This window comes from Fusarium redolens, assembly GCF_020744475.1.
Source record: "Fusarium redolens strain MPI-CAGE-AT-0023 chromosome Unknown BKA55scaffold_12, whole genome shotgun sequence".
NCBI lineage: Eukaryota > Fungi > Ascomycota > Sordariomycetes > Hypocreales > Nectriaceae > Fusarium > Fusarium redolens.
Window position 1 is genome coordinate 965,113 of NW_025763675.1, and position 12,826 is coordinate 977,938.

General features: G+C 48.4%; 4 protein-coding genes across 4 annotated transcripts; 1 reads left to right on the forward strand and 3 right to left on the reverse strand.

Annotated features, from left to right (window-relative positions):
• Positions 1–1,548: 1,548 nt before the first annotated feature.
• On the forward strand, positions 1,549–4,031 carry BKA55DRAFT_541774 (major facilitator superfamily domain-containing protein; the record flags this gene model as incomplete). Its single annotated transcript, XM_046190413.1, has 6 exons — positions 1,549–1,729; positions 1,795–2,026; positions 2,098–2,230; positions 2,281–2,330; positions 2,440–2,932; positions 2,982–4,031. 6 exons carry the CDS (start codon positions 1,549–1,551, stop codon positions 4,029–4,031), a joined length of 2,139 nt encoding a protein of 712 aa, XP_046047010.1.
• Positions 4,032–4,379: 348 nt separating this feature from the next.
• BKA55DRAFT_575028 (P-loop containing nucleoside triphosphate hydrolase protein) lies at positions 4,380–7,122 on the reverse strand. Its single transcript, XM_046193343.1, has 4 exons — positions 6,813–7,122; positions 6,514–6,759; positions 5,325–6,461; positions 4,380–5,267 (listed from the first exon to the last, which is right to left on the reverse strand). Exons 1-4 carry the CDS (start codon positions 6,924–6,926, stop codon positions 4,557–4,559), a joined length of 2,208 nt encoding a protein of 735 aa, XP_046047011.1. The 5' UTR covers positions 6,927–7,122; the 3' UTR covers positions 4,380–4,556.
• Positions 7,123–7,928: 806 nt separating this feature from the next.
• Positions 7,929–10,313, reverse strand: BKA55DRAFT_517005 (uncharacterized protein; the record flags this gene model as incomplete). Its single annotated transcript, XM_046188141.1, has 5 exons — positions 7,929–8,308; positions 8,360–8,571; positions 8,621–9,879; positions 9,950–10,007; positions 10,069–10,313. 5 exons carry the CDS (start codon positions 10,311–10,313, stop codon positions 7,929–7,931), a joined length of 2,154 nt encoding a protein of 717 aa, XP_046047012.1.
• A 1,353-nt stretch (positions 10,314–11,666) lies between these two features.
• Positions 11,667–12,156, reverse strand: BKA55DRAFT_692688 (uncharacterized protein; the record flags this gene model as incomplete). The annotated part of the gene is made up of 2 exons (XM_046199813.1): positions 11,667–11,721; positions 11,807–12,156. 2 exons carry the CDS (start codon positions 12,154–12,156, stop codon positions 11,667–11,669), a joined length of 405 nt encoding a protein of 134 aa, XP_046047013.1.
• Positions 12,157–12,826: the final 670 nt, after the last annotated feature.

Genomic DNA, 12,826 nt, shown 5'->3' on the forward strand with positions numbered 1-12,826 from the left:
ATCAAGTCTGACGGAGTGCATCACATCTAATTTCTGTAACACGGCGTCAAATTTGAGAGTTGAAAAGCCCAAGCGAACCAGGGTCGAGATGTCCCTGCGTAAGAATATCACGAAATAGCCTCATTACCATGCAAGCCTCTTATTGAATAAACTCTCTGTACATGGCATCCCAAATCTCACCACACCCAAAAGCTCACTACAAAAACGACCCTGTTCCTTCAAGTGGGGGGCAGCCATCTCAGTGTAAGACGTGGGCGTTAGGTTCGAAAGCTCTCCACCAGGGCGAGTTTGGCCACTGATCTCCGATGGTTTCCAATTGGCTCTTTTGATTTAGTGGATTACAGGGGGTGAGCAAGGGTGCATCTGTTCGAAAAGGGAGTCTCTGAGTCTGGAGTTTTGGGGGACGGGGTCTAGCTGAGCATGAAACCCTGGGCTGAGATTCACCTGAGCGAGATAGACTATCGACTTATCTAGAGCTGGACCTTTTTCCTGTACGAACTCTCATACTATGCTCGAAGTAGGAGGTGGTTAACAGAATGACCTGCCTTGAACAAGGCGGGCCTTGTGGGCTCTCTAAAAGCATGGGCAACTTGGTGTTCCATTCATCTCAGTGGTCTGCATCCAATACTCAACTCTTACTGGTTCGGGGAGACTCAAGTGGGTGTGCAGTGGACTTTCCATCTTGCTTCTTCCTCGGCTTCCACAGTGGGCAGTGGCTTGGCCGGAGATTCCATTATGGAAGGCGTGCGCAGATGCGTCTCCACCATTGCACCTGCCTCAAAATCACCACCCACCCATCCATCACCCAGGCATCCCCCATCCGCTAGAAGGAAGGTATTGTACCTTGACAAGCACGGCCTCGCACGCTATATCCGGCCGTATTCTCAATCAATCCCAACTGTCTGGGCCCGTCAGGATTCCTCTCACTTCCCCATTTCATCTATTATTGTTGTTGGTGAAATCGTAATATTTTGTTCATTCTATTACCTCTTCTTCCCTATACATTGCTAGGGCCTTGCCTTATCTTTACCTGCATCGCCAACTATCGCATCCCCTCGACACCTACGAACCCGCATACTCCGACGGTCAACTACGCCGAAACCCCGATCCATGGTATCGATGTCGAACTTGAACTGTAGAACAACTCTCTCTTGCCCTCGATAAATCATCGTCGATTAATTTGGGGGTATTGGATTAGAAGGAAGTTACATACTGGTCTTGATATTGGAACATCGCCTTGAGCGACCACCACCTTCGAACTGAGGTGAACAACTCGACAACCACGAACCACAATTTGGGGAAACGACGATATTATTGGATTGATCAGACTGAACTGGAAATAATTGAAAGAGTTGGATCAATTGCTGCGAAAATCATAAACATTCAGAGTTTTGATTCTATGCATTCCTGATCTCTTAACGGACCAGCACCCGAAGAGGTGGAGATCGGTATCGCGAAACTCATCCCGAAGCATCCCCATACAGATCGACCCATGTCGTCGATTACGGATATCATCGCTCCCGATATTTACTCGCCTTAAACTTCAAAATGCCAGACTACGACGAGGACATGCTGCCACCCCCAGCATCAAGCTCCCAGCAGGATCGCACTTGGGGTGGTAATAACGCTTTTCACAACTTTTTTAACGACTTCTCTCACATCCCCGACCCAAATCTTCGCCGCCGTCTTGCTTTATCTGAGATTGATAAAGTTCCCTTTGGTGCATACCGTATGTTACTTGTCTTTAGCTTATTTTTTAACAGTTATTGTTGAAGCTTATACTGACCATATCAGATGTCCGCGCTGTATTAGTAGCAGGTGTTGGTTTCTTTCTGGACTCTTACGATATCTTTGCCATCAACCTCATCACAATACTACTTGGAGTCGTCTTTTGGGGCGACCCTAACCCTCAAAACGGCTTCAGTGGCAATAATGGGTACCTACCTGACCGAGTTAACCAGGCATTCAAAGCCTCTACGAGCGCTGGAATCGTAGTGGGAATGATCGTCTTTGGATGGCTAGCAGAGTTAGTACCACCTCTCTATATCGACTAACTCGATCGTTTCTTGGACAAGAATGTGCTGACAACTCAAATAGTGGTTTTGGTCGCCGCCGTATGTATGGTGTTGAATTGGGTATTATCATCCTAGCAACGCTTTGCTGCGCTCTCATCTCCTCTAGCCCTGCAATGGGATCGACAGGTCTCCTAATCTTTTGGCGTATCATCATGGTAAGTCTGCAGAAATTTTACGTTTCGCAGCATTTCCTGACTATATCCAGGGCATTGGAATTGGTGGCGACTACCCGCTCTCAAGTGTCATTACCTCCGAGTAAGTATCCTTGCTGTCATGTTGTCACTCAGGCTTTGTGGCTGGGGTTTAGTTCATACCAAACCCCTAACGCGCCCTGATCAACTCAAGCTGACTGAGATCCCGCTAGGTTCGCTCCGACAAGGTGGCGCGGCGCTATGGTTGCTGCTGTCTTCTCTATGCAGGGACTTGGACAGCTCGCAGCTGCTATTGTTGCCCTGATTACTACTGTTGCGTTCAAGGACGCCTTTATCGGTGCTGCTGACGAAAGTCAATGTGGCTTCGAGTGTCGACTAGCTGCTGACCGAGCATGGCGAATTATTGTTGGAGTGGGCGCCATTCCCGCTTGTGTTGCCCTTTATTACCGTATCACTATTCCGGAAACCCCTCGATATACCTTTGATGTTGAACACGACGTCGAGAAAGCTGATGCCGACATCAAAGCATACGTTACCAGCAAGTCCAAGGGTTCCTTTGACGTTGTTCACCAGGTCAGGAGTAAGCGCGTAGCTGGACGTAGTCTGAACGTCCCTCGCGCCTCTTGGTCTGATCTTATTTCCTTCTTCCGCCAATGGGCCAATTTCAAGATGCTATTAGGCACAACTTTGTCCTGGTTCTTTTTGGTAAGTGCTATTATTTGCTATTGCTTTACTCGCGCTAATTCCTCGGAAGGACCTCGCTTTCTATGGTCTTGGCCTTAATAATACCTTTGTCCTCCAAGCAGTAGGCTATGGTGCTGGTAACAGTCTTTTCGAGAAGCTTCACAACCAAGCTGTTGGAATGATCATTTTGACATGTGCTGGTTCACTTCCTGGCTACTGGACTGCCATTCTCAGTGTCGACACCTTTGGTCGCAAGCCATTACAAGTTTTCGGATTTCTCCTGCTCACCATTATCTTCTGTATCCTCGGCTTTGCTTACAAGAGCCTGACACAGGGGGGATTGCTTGCGCTCTATATTGTAGGCCAGTTTCTCTTCAATGCTGGCCCTAACACGACCACTTTCATCGTTCCTGGCGAATGTTTCCCTACCCGATATCGATCGACCGGTCATGGCATCTCGGCTGCCATGGGTAAAATAGGTGCTATTATTGCCCAGGGAATCAGCATTCCTATGGTGCGTCAGGGATCCCCTGAGAGTTGTAAAGGTACCGATTGTGCCCCAAACATGCACCGACTGCTACAGCTCTTTGCCCTTTTCATGCTGTTCGGTACTCTGGTCTCCTTGTTAATTCCGGAAACCAAGGGAATGACTTTGGAGGAGCTCTCTGGTGAGCCCCGCACAAGCTACAATTCTGGATGCAATGGTAGTATCAGTCTTGGGTCACCAAAGCTCAGGGCTTGGAACCCCTTTGTCGGTGGTCAACCCGCAGGATTTTCGTATCCTAGATCCAGAATGAGTCACTTCCGAAAGAGCGATCGTGTTGGTATCATGACATCGCCAGAGCTCATGGCCGAGACGTCCCGACTTCGGAAACCTCGTATCTGGAGAAGGCACCGTAAGGCCAAGTCGAGCAGTGGTACAGATATAGCATTGAGCACTCGAAGCTCTGGTACAGGAGAGGATGAAATCTTCCCAGCAGGACCCCCTGCATCTTCAGCTAGTCCTCCACAGCCGCCACCAACTTGGGGAGCTGGCTGGGGACGGATAGACAGAGGAGGACCCCCTCCGCTGTTGAACTCGGTCCAGCTGCAGGATGTTGGAAGTCTTCTGACGAAATGATCTGGATTGACAAAATCGGTGTTGTTCGCATGATTCGCATATCTCTGGCGTTGGTGGAATAATGAAATTTAGACTATGATACCTTAGATGTTTGTTTTTGCATAGTTGTCGAGTTGAATATCGACATTTGGAGACTTGGGAGCAGAAGTGCTTCGCAACTTGTACGAATGAATAACGAATACAAAGAATTCCCAACTTATGTGTTGCAAACTTTGACAATACAAATAAGTATGGTTAATGACTGTGAAAACTCCTGAAGCCTACGATACTGCCCTTGTCAATTATCAATGAGTCTATGACGATATCAATGGAAATGACAACTGGCACTTCACGCTAACAAGGCTGATGCTCGAATTCGCAGTCTATTATTACAAGTTTTCTACAAAGGACTTCTTCTGCCAGACTAACTATGAGAACCTCAATACTGCCCCAATTCTTCCCGAAGTCTAACAACGCGGTCTATCGCCCTCTAACCCTTCTCAGACATAATGAAAGACCAATAACATTGTCTAGTCATCCAAAAGTTCATCCTCGGAGAACCTTGAGTGCTTCCTTTAAGTTGGCGACATCGCGAGTCAGCTTCTCACGACGATCTCGGCTGAGCATGTCTTCGCCAGCAATAGCCTCGAGCTGCTCGGGTGTCATGTGGAACACAACTTGGTCGGACAGAACGGTGAGAGGGCCGTCGGTGTCGTCGAGGAGAAAGAAATCGATGACTTGTCGGCAGACAACATCGACGAAACGGCTGCGGGCGATGTCGTAATAGGTCAAAAGAACATCGTGAATGTCTTGGCAGATGGTAGCCAGGTTGGTAGGCTTGGGTCTACCTTCGACAGCATCACGAACATATTTAGCAACCTCAATAGCTGTCTCGTAAGACTGTTGCAGGGCAATCTGTGTAGTCTTCTCGACCAGCTCGCCCAGATCCTCTCCCTTTGATCTGTTCTCTGCTAGGTTGTTGCCAAAAGAGGGGTTGTAGGTGATGCTGCGGCCCTCAAACTCGACCTTTAGGAGGAACTCGGTGTGATTGACTGCACGCTTGTACCGAGTCTGCAAGTCATCAACGAGGAAGTTCCAGAGTTCTTCACGGATAGCTGGGTCAGGACAGCAGCTGTCGAGGACATTGCTGATGAAGTGGTGAACGATGAGAATGGCGTTAGCGATATGGGCTCGAGCCATACCAGACCACTTCTTGGATTGCTCCTTGAAATTCTTGGGTAGCATCTCACCGCCAAACTGAGACACGAGTTAGAACATCTATCCATGGAAAGCGGCAGAAAAGGTGATACTTACAGTACCGAGTTCATAAGCGCGAGAAGAGAGCCACTCCCTCTCGATATACTGCATGATATCCTCCTCGTTCGGCTCTGGCCACTCGAAGGCATCATGTAGAACGCCATCCTCCAGCTCCTGCTCTCCCAGCATGGGAATGTTAAAAGAGATACCACGACGGTACAAGCCACAGCGGTCGTCGATAGGAGCAGCCTTTACTTCCTCTGGGGTTTCGTCATCCTCGCTGGTGGCAGGAGTCGCCTCTTTATCGCCAGGACGATGGAACTTTCGTGTCTCGCCCCAGTCGTAGAGAGACTTTGCGAACTCCTCATTGATCTCGCGAATGCGGGTAATGAGCTTCAGATCTGTGCCGGTGTCGAAGAGATTCTCGCGGCTGTACTGTCCATCGAGACCACAGTGCTTGATACGGGTGAACTGAGCAGCAATCTGTCCGATATAGATGCGCTGCTGCTCGGTAGTGCTGCGTGACTGACCCATGTCTTTGAGAAGTGCTTCGGTTTCCTTGAGAATAGTTGCAAGGTCTCCACGGACCTTGGGGAACTCGCTCTTGGTTCTGTCCATGAGAAGCTGCTGAACACGGACCTTGAGCGCTGGGATACCAAGTCTGTCAGGAGACAGCTTAGTCCAGGGAGCCTTGGAGAAGAACTCCTTCTCAGCACGAGTTCGCTCCCCGGCACTGGAAGAACTGTCATCGGCACTTCGGTTCTTGACAACGCAGTATCCAAGCTGAAGATCCTTTCGCTTTCCACGAACGAGATCAATGACCACAGCCTTCGTAGCCTCTTCGACAGCCAAGTCAGGCTTTGTGAGAACACCAAGAGTTCGCTTACCCTCAGGATCAACTTCCTTGGCATAAGTGAGAATCTTCTGGTTCGCGATGTCGCCGTTGCAAGGGACGACAGCGAGGATTATGGTGCGTGACTCCTGGATATACTTCTGTACCATGGTCTTGACGAGCTCGATATCTTCCTTGGTGGTGACGCCAGGAGTGACGTTCTCAAACATTCCGGGAACATCGATGACAGTTAGATGATCTTCGTTAGGGCCGCTGATTTCGACGCGAAGAACATCGCGACTGAAAGCAGAACCAGTAGAGTCACCACCAGACTCTGACTTGATGCCCATAACTTTGGCAGCCTATGGAGACTATATTAGGAGATATTATGAGGGCCGAGAATATAGTACTTACATCTTGGAAGATCTGAGCAAATTCCTCAGCATCGAGGTTTGTCGCAGTACGATGAAAGGACTTTGCTTGTTCTTCGTCCGCATCGACAGCATGGATAGAGACCACGATGCTCTCAGTTTCCTCACGACGACAAATGATCTCTGTTGCGTGGCGTGTGCAGAGAGTCACTGAGCGAGGGAAATGAAAGCCAGTGAGAGACTCGAGAACACTGGACTTTCCAGCGCTCTGATCGCCCACGACAACCATCTATATGAACTTTAGCTGAGATTGTCTGGTGTCTGGTGACATATGAGACATACCTGAGGAAGAGGCACCATGTTGGAGATGCCGAGCTCTCGCAGCTTGTCCATTTTGTCCAAAAGGGCTCGATTACCGAGCCCTTGTTCGGACTTGACTGCCTTTGCGGTAGTCATCGTGACAAAATGAAGTACTTTGGAAGAGTATGTGCTGTATATCGCTTGATGTGTCGATGTTGCTTGGGATGAGGAGAGATATTTCGCCCAGATGGATGTGACGATGGAAAAAGAAAAAAGAAAAGCAAATGAACCAGGGGAGAGAGGAGAATTTATACGCTTGACTACACCTTTGCCTGCCTAATTTTTATTCGAGGCTCGTGAACCATTCACAGACAGAAATCCAGGGATTGTCGGTTGCTTGCAGTGGCTGCTAGCTGTAAGTGGCCGTCACCTCCCTAGAGGCTCTTCACTAGGGCCCAGCTATTTCAATACCTCTGTTTAATACAGTTCCGGTCTATAGAAGCTATGCTACTTCTGCCTTATCCATGCCATTGAATGTGATGGCGCAATCTGTGGCCTTGATCAACAGGCGTGAATGAACTTGAAGCGGGATGCTGCCTTCACCAAAGCACCAACCCGAATTAATGTGCGAAACTGAACCAATTGACACTGTAATTCTGCCTTGAAGGTACCTATCAGATTTGATCTTCAACTTCAAAAAAGTTTATCCCTGTTATATTGTGGTCGGCCTCCGACAGCGCTGCGCCCTGTTGCTGTCGTGGAGTCTATCTCCATGACGGGCCTGTATTCCTCTTTCTGTTGTCTCTTTTCTCATGTTGTTGGTTGACCCTTGCAAAACATCAACCAACTGCATAACAAGCTGTCTCAGCCCATGGCTAGCAGGGTAAATGTGATGTGATCTATCGAGGCACATACAATTCTTTCCCTGTATAGAATGCCTCCGGGTAGACCACACAGAAATGCGCAGAAAAAGCCGCCCCCGGCCATATACACCAGCCTGTTGGCCACGGCCATTGGAGGCAGCCAGAACAGCCAATGCAAAATGGAAAATCCTCAGTATAACATTCATCCAATTAATTCATGCTGGGGTATCTCGCTAGCTAAAACAAAAACGCCTTTTCCTTTTCCAATCCCACATAAATCTGTATATAAAACCAATCACCACAAAGAAACAATTTCCGTAAGAGGCATACCGCAAGATGCAAGATCCTGCCTCCTCATATACCAAGCCTCAAGCAGAGCCATCTCCACAGCCCCAGGAGCCTCTGTCAAGTTCGACAATACAGGCCCAACAGTCTTGGGTTCCAATGCAGGGTCCAATACACCGCGGGGAGAAACACATCGAGATGGGGACTGTAAGGCAGACTCGAGAGTATGAACAAAACGCTCGGCGAGCGGGTGAGTTGAAGTAGTGTATTGCTTGGCTGTTGTGAGGCATCGTGTGGCTTCCTCGGTGACAGGGGCGGGGTTGGTGATGATGTCTCTGAAGAGGGGATGTTGGACCAAGACGGCGAGAGTCATGCCGATTATGCCAAGGGCTGATTTGAGAGTTAGAACGAGTGCTACAGTAGGATAATGTCTAGACTTACCAATGGCACAGTGACTCTCAGGAGGACCGTCAAAAGTCACCAATCTCCTTTCGCGGGCCATGATATCTTCCAGCTCCACGCTTGCAGCGTAACACGACTCGAATAGTCCTGCGAGCATTGATTTTGCCATCATAGAAGTTGGCTGTGTTGCATTGCTGCCGATAAGCTTCATGATTGCTACTCGCGGGATCAATGCCTTGGTCTCAAGATATCTAAGTCTTGTTAGTTTATTGTGTCTCGACATGTAGTTGATTAACATACCTCATGCGCAAAAGAGTAGCCTGGCGGCGGAAAATTGCCTCGGGCTGTGTACAGGGGAACTTGACACGCAGATGCTCAGGTATAGCAGCATGCCAGTCTTCCAAATCGCAGTCCAGCTTCAGTGCATCGGATAGAATATCAGAGACTGATTCTTTACCAGAATCTGTTTTATGGTTCAAAGAGTCTTGGATAGGCTGAAGAATGTCGTCGTACAGTTTCAAAGTTTGGTTGAAGAAAGATAGTCGTGAAGGGGTATCGCAAGGTTGAACTCGGTCAGGGTTGTGAGGGAAGACCTCTAGATATTCGTCGTCGATTTCTTGGGGTAAAGTGCCAAAAGTTGGGTTTGTTTGGCTTCCAGGAGAGTTTTGCATCCTAACAAGCAGGGCACAAGCACACCATGTCCTTCGTCGTTCCTCATATTCAGCCTGTGCCTTTCCCGGGAGGTCGACATGAAGCATGAGACCTTCTGCAAGTCGAAGAGCCATGCCAGTCAACATCCAACTCTCCTGAACGGTGCCTGCTCTTCGCAAGAATCGAGCATGAACAATCAAAGCTTGCACAACGGGAAGAGATGAGACGGATAGAAGGTCGACGAGGAGAAGAGTCTTGGCTTGCTGGTGAAATTCGAAGGCGTGAGATGCGTGCGACTCGACGGATTCTGTAACCGGTGTTTTGGCAAGTTGACCAATGGCTAGCATTCCTAGTAAAAGGGAGTAGGTAGCTGCGAGTTCGGTGGCTTCCTCGAGGGGAATGTCACGGCGGTAGCGAGAGTTTGCAACAGCGATAAGGCGATGATATCGTTGGTAGAACGATGGTCGATGAAGAACAGGCATGGTGGTCCAGTCAATATTGAAATACTCGACTAACAAATCGTCCATAAGGTCTGCTGGCGGAAGGGTGATCTTCTGGAGCATCAAAGCAGCCTTGACGTTGGAAGAATAGGAGCCAAAGGACGAAGGCTTAGCTGGAGCAGCATCTTCGAGATCATCGGTCAATGGTGGACTGGCGCCCATAAGATGATGCGGACGAGAGTAATAGCTGGCTGGTTCGTGAACTACTGGTAGTGAACCAGCTCTGGAAGAGAAGCTGGGCAGAGAATAGCCAGAGTCAGTGTGGATTGGAGGAAGAGCATGATCAACATGTCTTGGAGGTCTTGCTATACGCTCAGACACAACACTGGGCGAGGTGGACAGTTTTCTCCATTCTTCCTGTGCAGGCGTCGTAGCGACGAATGCACTGTGGCCGTGAGCAACCAATTCCTAGAGAGCGTATGAGTGCATGTCCTGAGCGAAGGGATACGAGTAAGGTACTTGTTATAAAAGGACTTACTAGCTGCTTCTCCTTCTCTTCAAGTTCCTGCACTCGCTTCTGGAGAGCACGAATGTAGCTATCATTCAGTTAGTATCTTATCTATATGGTCTGACGATGATGATTGTGCTCAAACTCACCTCCGCGACGAAGCGATAGAGCCCTCATGCTCAATCTCAGGATAAACACACTGATCAGCACAAAGACCGCGTCTGGAGCAAGAATCGCAAACAGGTCGTGCACCGTCACAGCGGATTTTACGATCGCGACACTGTCGACAAGCCAAAGATCTCGCCTTTCCCGGTCTAGCAGTTGCGTGTTGTCGGCGGGTGGCCGAAGCGGAAGCCGATGACCCGGGAGATGAAGCCTTTGACGACTTTGTCATGACTGACTCTGACTCTCTCTGTCCTTTTCGGGTCGTCGGCTTAAGAGTCCTCTTTTTGATTTTGGAGGTTGAAGCGACGGGGAGATTGACAGTTGCGGGTCGTTAATTGATGTCTTTTAGGAAGAAGGGAACGAAAAATTGGTCGTGACTCGTTGGGTGCCCCCTTGACCATCCCGCGGATGCGCTCTAAGACGGCCGCCGGGGTGGCCATTTCTCACGGATGTCGGTAGTCGCCGTGTGGTTTTTGTGTTTGAAGTGGAGATTTCTGATTACGGGTGTCGGGACGTCGGTGTATCAATGGGGACTTTGCACGTGATGAATCTGATGATACCTGGATGTCTGATGCAATAGAGACACTGAAAATACTCTGATCTCATTCTTTAAGCTTTATCTGCCTGCATTCCCCAGACAAAGAAAGGGTCTTGATGACGGTTTGAAGTCGAGTCCCCAAAATTATATGGAGACATTACGGATTATCGGCCATCGGTCATCGGCTACATTCATTGGCGTTGATGGTCATCGGACCCATCAAGGGCCTCGACAACTCCCCGACCTCCCCGACATCCAGAACAAGGGTCAAGAGATGGACTAATTACGTACTGATATCAATATCAGAGAATTCACTATCATGATGTTCGGTTCGACAGCCGTCACTTGTAAACAGACTTATAAACCAACCTATGATATTTACTCAAGACAGACCCGATCAAATAGAGTATTCTTGAGTCTCAGAGAACCTAGACAGCAGTAATACAGCTCATTACACCCGTTTATCCTATTGCCCAAACTCCCCGTCCATTGTAAAACACGATCGATCATTCTATAGTCTCGGTCCGTCGCGCGGCCTCTTCCCTTCCGACTTCCGCCACTAATCGTCGATTCCTCCAACGCCAAGGGTCGAGACTTTCACGAGCTCCCCGTGACCAAGTAACGCCACTGAAAATCTCATCATCTTTCATTCCCGTCTTTTGTCCGCCGTATCAATAGCATGTCACCGACATCCCGTCATAGGTGAGCCGATCAACACCATAGCGATCAGTTATATCAGTAGAGCATACCTAATTCAGGATAACTATTAATATGTAGCTATGTCCTTCAAGTTATTAATGGGTATCATTATGTGCCTCCTGGGTAGAGAAAATATCTGACCATCTCCTCTTCCTTGGGCGAGTAGAGCTGTTAATATCAACTTGAATTCAGAAGAATAGCATCATCTCTAAGAGCTCCCGATGGTTTGATATCTTCCGCTTCCGCTGCAGCATATTTATATGAGATCTTTAACATGCTTAGAAGGTGAAATACCAGTGCTTTGAAGACTAAATCCCAACAACTTTTTCAAGGTCGTCCATTGCTTCAGAGCCTCTCCTGCTGAGCCTGGTCATGATATTCGTACGTGGAACATCTCTTCCTACAAGTAGTCAACTAGCACGTGTTTCCAAATTATCCTCTCAGTATGAGAAGAAGCCTACAATATGGCAAAAAAAAAAACTTACTTCAATACACTATAATTCCTCAAGATCTTGCCGTAAGATTTCATCACCTTTACAGCCACAGCGTCAATGTAGGTCAAAGCACCTTTTGGCAGAGTCCCAAAGATAAAAAGCAAGCGCCGCGACTTCATCGACTTCCATATGCCAGTATCTCGGACAGGTCCTGGGCAGACAGCATGGATAAGAACATAGTTAGGGGGTAGATCTCTTGCCAGCTTGCTCATGAACATGTGCCCTAGGAGTTTTCTGTACGCATCTCTCTCAATCAGTTCACGCTCTGGGCCAAGATGGCCGAAGAAATCGATGAAATTCTGCTTTGGCGACTTCTTGTGCACTGGAACCCAACTCCCCATTGTACTTAGTCACTGCCAAGCGATCTGGTTGACCTTGGGGTGATTTGTCCTTCAGTGGTGAGAGAACAAGGACGCAGAGGAAAGTGGCAGAGAGGTAATTGACCTGGAATATCTTTTCATGCTGCGTATAAGCACGAAGGAGCCATTTCAGGAATTCAGATGCAATGAATCCAGCATTGAGAATCGCCATTTGATATATCGCGTCATTCTAGGTCAACATGGATACGGTAAGCGAACTGCAAACAGACTCATATGATTTCCATCTCCAGCTCCCAGACCTCAATAGTAGCTGCTGGACATTGTGCTCGAAGTAGTTCGGTAATCATTTCGGCTACTTCTCGAATCGGGTGGGCATGAGCTTGGATACACCACTAGACAGGAGTTGCCGACATGCTTCTAGACCGAGACAGCTAGCTGAACCGGTGATGATGGCTACTTTGCCTAAATTTTGAGGTTCTCTGGAGGATAGTTTGTAGGAGGGTAGTAACGGGCCATCATGCTGCGGATTATCCCACGGATATGACGTTTGTGTTCGGTGATTGACATGATGATGGTTGAAAGGAGAGGGTAGATTGTTAGTAAGAAGGGAGAAAAAAGAAATGGTAATTTCTTTTTAGCTTATATTTTCTTAAGATCTCACGGAGACACTTTTCGGCTTGAGCAATGTTAT